The sequence below is a fragment of the Engystomops pustulosus genome, chromosome 2 (assembly GCF_040894005.1).
Source record: "Engystomops pustulosus chromosome 2, aEngPut4.maternal, whole genome shotgun sequence".
In the NCBI taxonomy this organism is placed as follows: Eukaryota; Metazoa; Chordata; class Amphibia; order Anura; family Leptodactylidae; genus Engystomops; species Engystomops pustulosus.
In genome coordinates this window covers 7,149,475-7,163,240 of record NC_092412.1, presented here as the reverse complement: position 1 = coordinate 7,163,240, position 13,766 = coordinate 7,149,475, and the positions used below count along the sequence as shown (strand labels likewise).

Genomic DNA, 13,766 nt, shown 5'->3' with positions numbered 1-13,766 from the left:
AATGGGGCAGGTAAGTAAATCTGCCCCAATGTATCAGTCACTGTGTATATTTCCTATAGATGGATCCAGTCAGAGAAATCCACCAGAGAGATGTCCCAGTCCTGAAGATTCCCGAGATATTACACAGGAACCAGAGAGATGTCCCAGTCCTGGAGATTCCCGAGATATTACACAGAAACCAGAGAGATGTCCCAGTCCTGGAGATTCCCGAGATATTACACAGGAACCAGAGAGATGTCCCAGTGCTGGAGATTCCCGAGATATTAAAGAGGAACCAGAGAGATGTCCCAGTCGTGAAGATTCCCAAGATATTACACAGGAACCAGAGAGATGTCCCAGTCCTGGAGATTCCCGAGATATTACACAGGAACCAGAGAGATGTCCCAGTCCTGGAGATTCCCGAGATATTACACAGAAACCAGAGAGATGTCCCAGTCCTGGAGATTCCCGAGATATTACACAGGAACCAGAGAGATGTCCCAGTGCTGGAGATTCCCGAGATATTAAAGAGGAACCAGAGAGATGTCCCAGTCGTGAAGATTCCCAAGATATTAAAGAGGAGCCGGAGGAGAATGTCCCACTGGATCATCAGGTAGATGGAGCTGAGATTCCTGTAAATCCTCTATAGATTGATGTTATGGAGCTTCTACTTACCTTCAGCGGAGAGTGTGTCTATGTGGTCACTGGTGAGTGTGACAGGTTGAGCCTCAGATGGTCTGAGTCCCTTCTTCTACACTGCGATTTACCCAAATATTTGTCCTAGACCAGTGATGGCGAACCTTTTAGAGACCGAGTGCCCCAACTACAACAAAGACCCGCTTATTTATTGCAAAGTGCCAACACAGAAATTTCATTTGTGATTTATACTCCCTTCTCTGTCACAGCTTTCATTGATACCAGCACCTGAGGCACCAATAAAGCAGAAAATAGTCCCAGGTCGAGCTGTCACTTTAAAATACCTCTTTGCACAGCAAGTCCTGGGCTGTCTGGGACTGCAGGAAGATACCTGGAGTCATCTCTGGTGATGGCCTGAGTGCCCACAGAAAGGGCTCTGAGTGCCACCTCCGGCACCAGTGCCATAGGTTAGCCATCACTGTCCTAGACTATGAATATAACAATCAAACCCACTTCTGGGACCTTGGGACAAAACGTCTCCAGTGCACAACGTCCCGCTCTATGCTGCTGTGTTTTATGAATGTTATTAATCACATAGACTTGTTTCTGTCGTCTTTTTGACAGTTTTGATGAAAGAATAAGTCATCTTTGCTATGTGACTTTAAGTGTTACTATTTTCTTCTTTACACACAAATGAAAATGAAGGTGTTTTATTATGAAAGCAGTGATGTCCCTCAGGATCAACTAAAATCAATTTATGCAGCAAAATTCCAAAAATCTTTATGTTAATGTGTAGGGATTCTGGATAATGATATTGATCCTGTCTAATCATAACTGGAGGAGACCCTTCTACCTCTAAGACACATTGGCACTTACCTTATCTTTTACAGGAAAGTTGTGGTGGAAGGAGGAGCGGAGAGGAAATCTCCTCATCAGTGACAGAGGAGGGTAAGAGCCTTTCATGTATCTTGTGGGTTCTTCTTCCCTTTTACGTTGCAGGAGGAAATTACATCTTAAAGGGATTAGCCACTATTTTACATAAATTGTCTTTACTGCCTTGTAGATAATCCCTGAATGTTCTTCAATTGATTCAGCAGTCCTGCTACTTACTTTTGTCCTGAACTCTATGCTTTTTTATACTCTGCAGAATAGGTGGAGCTGTAGCAGTAGGAATGACTCATCCTGCTCCCTCCCTCTTGCTGTCTCTGTTATTACGGATGGACTGTTAGAGAGAGGGCGTGACGTCACATGGACAACCTGGACCACAGACTGAAGCTGTGTATATATGCAGGGTGCACCGTACTCAGAACAGGGAAAGGCTGAGGCTCTCACAGGAGAGATTTATTGAAAAGTGGCCAACTCCTTTATGTTCAATCAGCATTTATTGGTGAAAAAAGAGTAACAATTGCGAACAGAATTTCCAAGGCAGGAAGGGTGGTCTCGAAGGACCCCAGCATTAATATACATACAACATCATGTCATACAGTGACGTGGCAGCAGACTGTGGAATACTGAGGAATAGATTGTAAAGTACCGGCTGTGGGGGTCCTTTTCAATGATAGAACAAGACAAAAATACGAACAGAGGGTAGACAGTACAAGACATAGACGAGAAGGGAATGGCTGGGCAGGGAGACGGGGAGGGGTCTGGGGTTAGGGATGGCTTCTGTGTCATGTTATGGTTGTACACTACAGGCATATCGCCTATTTGCAATGCAAGGGTCCTGAAAGGTTACAAATTCAAGTAGAGACCTTATTATTTCAAGAAAAGGGATCCTGAAAGGCTGGGGTTAGCTGGAATTCCTCCCAAGGGGTCCACACAGTGGCTATCTTAATCGGATCGGGCATGTCCTCGGCCACCAGCTCCTCCATCCTCTGTATGTAGCGGAGCTCCTGTATCCACTCCACAACCGTGGGTGGATGAGGGCTCTTCCAGTGTCGAGGGATCACTGTCCTTGCCGCCGTGAGAAAGTGGCGAAGGAGTCCTTTTTTAATGGAGGAGATGGTGCCCGGTAGCACGGAAAGGAGGGCAACCTGTGGGCTAAATTGTATAGTCTTACCAGACACTCTGCTATAGGTGTCAAACACCATCCGCCAGAAGTCCTGTATTATCGAGCAGCTCCACCATATGTGAAGAATGGATCCCACCTTCGCACCGCACCTCCGGCAGAGCTCCGAGACTCCAGGGTAGATCCTATGGAGCGTGAGGGGGCACCTTACCAGCGTGATAAGATCTTATAGTTCTTCTCCTGAGCGCTGCAGGGCAGAGGGAGTTTATGGGAGAAACAAGGCTTTGTCCCATTCTGCTTCTGTGAGTGTGGTTGATAAGTCCGTCTCCCATACTGACACAAACCCTGGGTTCCCCCGGGAGGACTCAGCGAGCAGTATAGCATATAGCTGAGACAAGACGTGGGCTGGGGGTGATGCAGGTCTAAGTAGTGCCTCAAACCCGGTTAGGGATGCCCCAAAACTAGAGTCGGTGTCCGAGCTTACATATGAGGCTAGCTGCTGGTACTCCAGCCAGGATAGTGGAATGTCTGGGTTGGAGGCTCTCAAAGAGTCCCAGGAGGGCAGGGTATCTCCAGACACTACCTGGCCCATACGAATATCTGCTCCCGCCTCCCAACACAGGAATCTCCCTTTCCCCATCCCTGGGGGGAATGCTGGATTGTTAAATAGGGGAGTAAGGGGGCCCTGTAGTCTAAGTAGGGTGTCCCGAGAAGCCAGTCTGTCCCATTCTCGAAGGAAGTATGGGGAAAAGAGTGAGTGTGTGAAGCTCTCTGGCCGTTGGTCCGGCCTTATTCATGGAATTGTGCGCAAGTGGGGGTGAGTGAGGTCTATTTCCAGAGACACCCATTGCTTGGTTGCTCTATGATAATGCCAGTCTACTATGCGCATGAGCAACGATGCAGAGTGGTAAAGTTTGGGGTCAGGAAGACCCACATCACCCGCAATTTTGGGTCTAGCCAGTGTGGCGTAGCTGATCCTGCTTGTCTATCCCCCCCCCCCACACACACACACAAATCTCCGGAAAGCCGCTTTGAGGCTTGTAAAGAATGAGTCCGGGGGGCGTATCGGTAGGGTTTGAAATAAGTATAAGAACCGGGGCATAACATCCATTTTCAGGACATTGATCCAGCCGAACCATGATAGACTACTGCTACGGTATTTGGCCAGGTCCCATAATGTGCAATCCAGGAGGGTTTTATAGTTGAGGTTGTAGAGGCGTGAAAGGTCTGCTGGGATGTCAATTCCTTAGTAGCGAATATGAGATCTCTGCCACTTGAATGGAAATTGGGATGCTAAGTGGGATATTTCACTCTCGGGGAGGGAGATGTTCAGGGCTTCTGATTTCGATAGATTAACCTTGAAGTTGCTAAGGAGGCCAAAGCGGGAAAACTCCAAGATGGACGGGAGGGAGACCCGGGGCTGTGACACATAGAAGAGCAGGTCATCCGCATAGATGGCGGTCGTGTATTGTTTAGATCCAACCTGGAGACCATGCACACTGGGGTTGCCACGAAGAGCCACCGATAGGTGTTCCATGACAATGATATACAATAGTGGGGAGAGGGGGCAGCCCTGGCGGGTTCCGTTTTTAATCAAGAACGGCTTGGAGGAGGTTCCATTTATTCTTACTTGAGCTTTACTAGGGCTTTAATCATACTCAGAAAGCTAGGGCCACCCCAATTTGCTCTAAGGCCGCCCAGAGGAAACCCCAGTGCACACCGTCGAACGCTTTTTCCGCGTCTACTGACAACAGGCATAGCAGTTGTTTGCCAGTGTTAGCCCGGGATATCAGCAGCAAGGTCTTATTGGTGTTATCCTGGGCCTCCCTCCCGCGGAGGAAGCCCATCTGGTCTTTGTGTATGATGGAGGGAAGAATGGTCCCTTGACGGTTAGCCAGTAGTTTTGAGTACAACTTTACATCTACGTTGATCAATGATATGGGGCGATAGTTAGCACACACTGTATGATCTTTTCCTGGCTTGGGGATAACGGAGATATTAACCTTAAGGGATTGGCGTGTAAAGGGAGTGCGCAATGAGATCCCATTGAAGACCCTGGTAAGGAAGGGGACCAGTTCTTGTCTGAGGGTTTTAAAAAACCGGGGGGTAAACCCGTCGGGACCCGGGGATTTCCCGGTCGCGGTCAGTTTTATTACCTCTGAGAGCTCCTGCTCAGTAATGTCCTCCTCAAGAACCCCCCTATCCTCATCACCCAGGCTAGGGAGTGCCGTGTCTGTAATGTATGTGTTAATTTTGTCCTGGAGTTGTTCCGGGGTCATATCTTTATACTGGCCCTGGATGTTGTAAAGTTCCTGGTAATAGGAGCGGAATACGTCAGAGATTGTGGAGGGATATCTCTCCCCCCCTCTATCCTGTACCTTAGGGATATAGGTGGTAACTGACCTAGGGTGGAGGAGCCTCGCTAGGGGACCGCCACACTTGTTAGAGTGTTCATAAAAAAATCTTTTATTCCTGTCCCTGTACCTTAGGTGTTTTTGGTCAAGTATGTTTCGTAGTTCCTCCCTAGTATTAAGCAGCTTGTTCAGGACTGCTTGTGAGCCACCTGCCTTGTGGGCTGTCTCTAGCGCCTGGATTTTACCGAGAAAGTCCTGAATTTTGGCATCTTTCTCTCGCTTTAAGCGTACTCCGTGTGAGATAAACTCACCCCGGATCGCTCCCTTTAGGATTTCCCATTGAATTGGGAGGGGGGTGTGATCGTTTACATGGGTGTCGAGGAAATTAGCAATGCACTGCTTAACCCCTGTCATACAAACTGCCTCCTTAAGTAAGTTGTCGTTTAATCGCCAAGCCCATGGGGTAGAGTATGGGCCAGGTACATTCAGGGTTATAGAGATCGAAGCGTGGTCAGACCACAGGGCTAGGGCAATGGCGGCTGTGGGTTGCCAGCCCAACGCATAATGGCTCAACCAGAACATGTCGATTCGACTGTACGACTGGTGTGCCAAGGAAAAATATGAATAGTCCCGGCCCTGTGGGTTGAGGATACGCCAAACGTCCACCAACTGCGAGTCATGCAAGGCCCTTTGTAGGGAGCGCATCTGAGCGGGGGCCGAGGGGGGGCTGGGAGTGGAGCTATCTGTGTGTGGGTCCATTATGAAGTTGAAGTCACCCCCAAGAATAGTCACTCCCTCTGCAAAGTCCCGCAGCTTGGTCAGGATTCATCTACACATCACAATCTGCCCTTTGTTGGGGAGATAAAGAGAGGCCAGGGTAATCAGGTGTCCCCACAGTCTCACCTTAAGAAAAAGATAACGGCCCTCATGGTCAGTTTTTGAATCTAGTACCTCGTGAGCCAGTCTCCAGTGAATCGCAATAGAGACCCCTCTGGATTTGGAAACATGGTTTGTACTGTGGTGCCAGGACGTTAAGAATCTGTCTCGGAACCCCGGTATCTGGCCGGTGCGGAAGTGGGTCTCCTGTAGAAAAAGAACATCAGCCTTAAGCTTATGCATTAGATATAATTTCTGACTATGTTTTTAAGGGACATTCAATCCCCTTGCATTGAGAGAGTAGCATATTATGGGAGCCATTGAGGGGGTACAAGGTTAAGGGGGCAGACACAAAAGGGGTAATTAAGGCTAGGGGTGGTTAACAAACGGTGTGACAAAAGACACAACAATTAAGACAATATGATAACAAACAAACTGTCAGGTACTATGTACCTCTAAACACTATAAACGCTAGTGGGGTCAAGGACCAGAAGGGTCTATCCACCTTTAACTCCGACCAGCGAAGTCAAGGGCACCCCGGTGGGTAGTGGGCTTTCCGTGAGGGGGCTCCCCCCCAGACCCCACCCCCACCCCAGTAATACTGTATGTCTAAAAAGACACGGTGAGTTATGCAAGTCATAGGCATCGGAACAAAAGCATCAAAACTGTTAAACCTTAGTGACATTGGGAAGGAACCCCTAAGAGGGAAGCAACTGGAATGAAATGAAGTTAGATTAAGTTAACAGTCGCTTAAGCAAATGGCAACCCGAATTGAACATATGCACTCATAATCATGAACATAAACATGTGAGCCTAGCCTCTTCGCCATGGTAGCGCTGGTCTCCCCCACTGACCCGCAAGAAGGGGTGTAGGAGACTATCAGGCAGTTACAAGATTCAATACAATCAAACACCCTCAGGATGCGGGGCCGGCCCCGGGGGGCCTCCTCTTCTTCCCCGACGGCCTCCGGAACGTCCACGAGGGTTTCTCTGGGGGCGAGGGGGTAGGACCCCTCTCCCCCCTGGTGGGAGGGTTGGAAGGGATGGCCAATCTTGGATGACGATTGGGGGCAACTCTAGGTCCCTAGAGAGAGCTGGTAAATCACCCGGATGACGAAGAGAGAAGGTTCTTCCCGCTTGACGGATTTGCAGGCTTAATGGAAAGCCCCATGAGTACTGTAGTTGACGCTCCTGGAGAATTGCCAGGAGTGGCCGTAGTGCCCTGCGTTTTTGCAGGGTGAGGCGGGAGAGATCTGGAAGGAGTTGGATAGTATGTCCCTGAAAGTTCGGTGGACCTTTTTCTCTCACTGCCCGCATGATGTTGTCTTTCAGGTGATACCTGTGTACTCTACAGATCACATCTCTGGGTCTCTCGTTGTCAGGTGGCTTAGGGGCCAGGGACCTATGCGCCCGGTCAAGTTCTAGCTTTGTGTCGGGGGGACCCCAGAATCTCATTAAACAATTGCCTGAGGGTAAGGTCTAGTTGTGGGGTTCAACGGATTCAGGAAGCCCTCTTACTCTTATATTATACCTCCTCCCCCGATTTTCGGTATCATCAATGGCATCAGTCAGGTGTTGAAGTTGCAAAGAATGAGTAGCCAGAAGCTCCTCATGGCGGTCAAGCCTGGAAATAGCAATTGTGACGGCTTGTTCTGTTGCGGATACACGCTCCTCAATGACCTGAACGTCAGTACGCAATGTAGCTAATTCCGCTCTGTAAGCCGCTTCAAGCCTGTTCACGTAAGATTCCATATCGTCCCGAGTTGGGATAGCAACAATGTGTGTTCGCAAATCGCTGATGTCAGCCATGGCCTTTGTCATATAGATAGCTTCCCGTGAGGGATAGAACTCCCCAAATGAGGGTGGATAACATGTTGCGCTGGTCCCCGGAGAGTGGTCCCTGGAGGGGTGGAAGGCGTCTGGGGTAGAGGGGCCGGAGAGGTCTGGCATAGGGGAGCCAGGGGGAAGGTGGCCCAGGGGCAAACTGGGGACTCCACTTGCGCCCTGGGCCCCCCCCCCCCCCTGTGTCATTCCCTCCATCTGTGGCGGGTGGCGACAGTGGCCGCTTGGAGACCCTGGTGGCAGTGGCCGGGGGGGCTGCTGACCCTTCAGGGGTCGTTTCCCCCATGTGGGCTACTCACTGTTACAGGTGTACACCTGTTATCTGGTGTCCCCTCTCTGGGTGGTCGCAGAGTGCCCCGCTGCCGTGCTTCCTCTTCCCAAGATAGCGGCTGCTCCCCCACGTGTTCCGTGTCCGGCTGTGATGGCTGCGGCCCGATGTCAGGAAGCCGGGTCCGCTGGGCTGGTGAGCTGTCTGGCTGCGGAGCCCAGGAGCGGTTCCTGCCGTGATACAGGCGGGGATTCTCCCGTTTGGTGCTGCGGGGCAGCAGGAGTTTCCGGCAGTGAGGCCGCGGCGGCCATCTTGGCTACAGCTGCGAGGACCGGCGTTTCGGGAGGGACATCCGTTCCCCTCTTCTTCTTACGGACCCCCATGGTTCCGTGCTGTTCTGATGCCCGTGGAACACTTCAAGTAAGTAGTAGGGTCCGGAGCGGGAGCGCGATACAAGTGCGTCCTCACTCCTGCATAGCCAGGCCACGCCCCGCCAACTCCTTTAATGGTGGAGATGTCGATAACTTATCAAGTGTTAAGTATGACCTGGAATTGTTTTCTGCCAGATCGGTCCTCAGCATGGAGTTCTCTAACAAAGTAGAACGTATCTTGGACATTTTGGATTGTTGGGTAGTGAGGAGATGACAGGGAAATAATTTTGCCCTGGGGTGGTGAAGGGACCAGGTTATCAACTTGAATGTTCCATATAAAATATTCCATTATTTACTTCCACTTGTTAAAGGAAATCTAGCATCAAGGAATCAACTTTTAGAAATATTCCCCATCCGGGCCGCAGCCGCATTCCTTTTTTCACCAATTCTTGGATGCAGCTGCTGCTGATAGTAAGTTTAATCCTCAAATATATGGATTAATTTTAGAGGCAACTGGGGGTGTGAAGTAGCTGCAGACATCTCTGGGGGCAAAGACCACTCCTTGCCCTCTGTAGACACTACAAACCCGCCTTTACACACTGCAGCCCGTTCTTCTAGCGCATCTTCAGCAGCAATTGAGTTCTGCACAAGCGCAGTAGCTCCTGCTCCACTGCCGGTGACACATCTGCTGCCTGAGGGCTTGTGCAGTATCTTTCATTTGTCTGTGTAAGAAGAACGGGCTGAAGCACGTGTAGGGCCGGGTCTGTAGTGGCTACTGGGGTTGCGGAGTAGCCTTCACCCCTGGTGCTGTCTGAGGCTACTCCACGACCCCAGTAGCCTTTGAAGTTAATTTGCATATTTCGGGATTAAACTTTATTTCGGTAGCAGATGATCCAAGAATTAGTGAAAAATGGGATGCAGCTGCTGCCCAGACAGGAACATGAGGAATCCTTCCAAAAGTAGATTTCCTTTCAAACATTCTGGAAAGTAACCGAGGACCAAGGTGTCATCTGCCCCTGATCGTGTTACCATCATGGCTGGACCTGTAGTTTTGATGGGTCTAATGGTCACGTGATCAGTCATCAGTCACATGACGTAGTACATATGTCTATACCGGCCTCTGATCTGTCGGCTGTACGCTGATACACGTCTTAGCTGTTGTACTGATATACATTATTTTATATTGTTGTTTCTTTTCGGGTGAAGACCAGAGGAATAGTGTCCATCCACCTCTTCCTTCATCTTCCTGCCATGAAGTGGACGACAAGGAATCAGAAGTTGGCAAAACAGGACAACATGAAAAGTTTCTTACAAGGGAAACGCCCTTTTCTTGCTCAGAATGTGGGAAATGTTTCCCCTGCAAGTCAAAGCTTGTTGAACATCAGAGGTCTCACACGGGGGAGAAGCCGTTTTCATGTTCAGAATGCGGGAAACGTTTTCCATATAAAAGTGGTCTTACGGTACATTTGAGAACTCACACAGGGGAGAAGCCATTCCAATGTTCAAAATGTGGGAAATGTTTCATCCAGAAGTCAATACTTGTTGAACATCAGAGGTCTCACACAGGGGAGAAGCCATTTCCATGTTCAGAATGTGGGAAATGTTTCTCCCGCAAGTCAAGCCTTGTTAAACATCAGAAAAGTCACACAGGGGAGAGGCCATTTCCATGTTCAGAATGTGGGAAATGTTTCTCCCGCAAGTCAAGCCTTGTTAAACATCAGAAAAGTCACACGGGGGAGAAGCCGTTTTCATGTTCGGAATGTGGAAAATGTTTTACACGGAAAAGTGGTCTTATGGCACATTTGAGAACTCACACAGGGGAGAAGCCATTCCAATGTTCAAAATGTGAAAAATGTTTCATCAAGAAGTCAAAACTTGTTGAACATCAGACGCTTCACACAACGGGGAAGCCATTTCCATGTTCAGAATGTGGGAAATGTTTCCCCTGCAAGTCAAAACTTGTTAAACATCAGAGAATTCACACAGGGGAGAAGCCGTTTTCATGTTCACAATGCGGTAAATGTTTCAGCTGCAGATCACAACTTGTTCTACATCAGAGAACTCACACAGGGGAGAAGCCGTTTTCATGTTCACAATGCGGTAAATGTTTCAGCTGCAGATCACAACTTGTTCGACATCAGAGAATTCACACAGGGGAGAAGCCGTTTTCATGTTCACAATGCGGTAAATGTTTTAGCTGCGAATCACAACTTGTTCTACATCAGAGAATTCACACAGGAGAGAAACCGTTTTCATGTTCAGTATGCAGGAAATGTTTTTCATATGAAAGATGTCTTACGGTTCATTTAAAAACTCACACAGGGGAGCAGCCATTTCCATGTTCAGAATGTGATAAATGTTTCAACTTCAAATCACAACTTGTTCAACATCAGAGAACTCACACAGGGGAGAAGCCATTTTCATGTTCAGTATGCGGGAAATGTTTTACACAGAAAGGTGCTCTTACGGAACATTTGAAAACTCACATAAGGGAGAAGCCTTTTCAATGTTCAAAATGTGGAAAGAGTTTTAGTGATAAGTCGTATCTTGCAACACATTATAAAACTCATGCAGAGGCAATTTCATGTGCTGAATGTGGAAAAAGTTTTAATCACAAATCAAGTCTTGTTATACATCAGAAAATACACACAGGGGAGAAGCCATTTTCATGTACTGAATGTGGGAAAAGTTTTAGTCAAAAGACAAGTCTTGCTCAACATCAGAGAACTCACACAGGGGAGAAGCCGTTTTCATGTTCAGAATGCGGGAAATGTTTTTCACATAAATGCAGTCTTACGGCACATTTGAAAACTCACACAGGGGAGAAGCCATTTTCATGTTCAGAATGTGGTAAATGTTTCAGCTGCAGATCACGGCTTCTTATACATCAGAGAACCCACACGGGGGAGAAGCCATTTTCATGTTCAGAATGTGGCAAATGTTTCATCTGCAGATTACAACTTATTCGACATCAGAGAACTCACACAGGGGAGAAGCCGTTTCCATGTTCAGAATGCGGGAAATGTTTTTCATATAAAAGAAGTCTTACGGCACATTTGAAAACTCACACAGGGGAGAAGCCATTTTCATGTACTGAATGTGGTAAATGTTTCAGCTGCAGAGAACTGCTTGTTCGACATCAGAAAATTCGCACAGGGGAGAAGCCGTTTTCATGCTCAGAATGTGGAAAATGTTTCGTCTGCAGATCAGAACTTGTTCAACATCAGAGAACTCACACAGGGGAGAAGCCATTTTCATGTAAGATGTCACCAGAAGAGAAAGCCTGATGATTCATCAGATAAATCACCCGGGGAGAAGAAGATTTCAGAATGTAGGACATGTTTCCGACATGAAGAAGATCCCTTGAAAGCTCGAAAGGAAAACCCATTTTTATGTGTAAACGTCTTCTTTGTAAATGAAATCTTAAAGCGCAAACTCTAATAAAACCATTTTTGCACAAATCAGTAGCTCTTCCTGTGATGTGGAGCAGCTTTACCTTATACCTTCGTTACCGATGTCCAGCCGCTTCTTTTCCATCCTCCTCACTATCGGTGCTGCTTATCTTGGAAAGACCGTAGAGTAATCACACAAGAAACTAGATGGATTTTGTTTGCTGGAAGGGAAAGGGGTTGCTCCCTGCTCACTCTGGAGGGAGGCGGAGGTCACATGATGCTCTCTGTGTGTAGCTAGCAGGAGAGCCTTGCGTCTGTGCAGATAAGTGGATGCATAAGTCTCCTGTAAAGAATAGTGAGGTAGATTTCCCTTATCTCCTCCATTCTAGTATGTGATTCGGCAGAACTTTCTATGTCTCTCTCTGTATGACACATCTTGAGTAGCAATCTCCCTTCTCTGTAGCCAGGGGTGTACCAAGCCTGTCTGCTGCCTGAGGCGAGCTATAGAGAGACGCCCCCCCCCCCCCCGCCCATATATGTAATATATCAGGGAGTGTCAGGACCAGATCCATCATATTGGTTTGATGTGAAAATAAAGCAATGCAAAATGCATACAGTGTACCGCCATGTAGTATAAAATGCATACAGCGTACCGCCATTTATTCTAAAATGCATACAGCATGCCACGTAGTATAAAATGCATACAGCATATCACAATATAGTATAAAATACATACAGCATATCACCGTGTAGTATAAAATGCATATAGCATATCGCCATGTAGTATAAAATGCATATATTATACCGCCATGTAGTATAAAATGCATACAGCGTAACGCCATGTAGTATAAAATGCATTGAGAGTACCCTCATGTAGTATAAAATGCATACAGTGTACAACCATGTAGTATAAAATGCATACAGCATATCGCCATGTAGAATAAAATGCATACAGCATATCGCCATGTAGAATAAAATGCATACAGCATACCGCCATGTAGAATAAAATGCATACAGCGTACCGCCATGTAGAATAAAATGCATACAGTGTGCCACCATGTAGTATAAAATGCATACAGCATATCGCCATGTAGAATAAAATGCATACAGCATATCGCCATGTAGAATAAAATGCATACAGTGTGCCACCATGTAGTATAAAATGCATACAGTGTGCCACCATGTAGTATAAAATGCATACAGTGTGCCACCATGTAGTATAAAATGCATACAGTGTGCCACCATGTAGTATAAAATGCATACAGTGTGCCACCATGTAGTATAAAATGCATACAGTGTGCCGCCATGTAATATACAATACATACAGCATATCGGAATGTAGTATAAAATACATACAGCATGCTGCCATGTAGTATAAAATACATACAGCATGCTGCCATGTAGTATAAAATGCATACAGTGTACCATCCATATACACATACACACATCACATCCATATACACACATCACATCCATATACACATACACACATCACATCCATATACACATACACACATCACATCCATATACACATACACACATCACATCCATATACACATACACACATCACATCCATATACACATACACACATCACATCCATATACACATACACACATCACATCCATATACACATACACACATCACATCCATATACACATACACACATCACATCCATATACACATACACACATCACATCCATATACACATACACACATATACACACATCACATCCATATACACATACACACATCACATCCATATACACATACACACATCACATCCATATACACATACACACATCACATCCATATACACAAACACATACATATACAGATAAACTTACTATCTTTTCTTTTAGGAAGCTTCCGCCTTGTTCTGCACTTGGGGTGGGCACCTGGAGCGAAGGGGGGGGGGGGAGCGGGGGAGAGCGGGGGAGCGCGGGGGGGGGGGGGGGGTTGGGGAGGAGAGCGGAGAGGGAGCGGGGAAGAGCGGAGAGGGAGCGGGGGAGAGCGGAGAGGGAGCGGGGGAGAACGGAGAGG

At 47.4% G+C, this 13,766-nt stretch overlaps 3 protein-coding genes across 3 annotated transcripts in view; 1 reads left to right on the top strand and 2 right to left on the bottom strand.

The window, feature by feature from the left end:
* The window catches only part of LOC140119779 (uncharacterized), a 654,457-nt gene that overhangs the window by 391,134 nt on the left and 249,557 nt on the right, over positions 1-13,766 (bottom strand). The window lies entirely within an intron of this gene.
* Positions 1-13,766, bottom strand: part of LOC140119822 (uncharacterized) — a 661,039-nt gene that overhangs the window by 478,495 nt on the left and 168,778 nt on the right. The gene's annotated exons all lie outside the window — the stretch shown is intronic.
* Positions 2-13,766, top strand: part of LOC140119781 (uncharacterized) — a 69,223-nt gene continuing 55,458 nt past the window's right edge. The window contains exons 1-2 of the mRNA XM_072139139.1: positions 2-592; positions 1,506-1,563. Coding sequence (XP_071995240.1) covers positions 2-592; positions 1,506-1,563 — 649 coding nt within the window. The remainder of the gene's footprint in view (positions 593-1,505; positions 1,564-13,766) is intronic.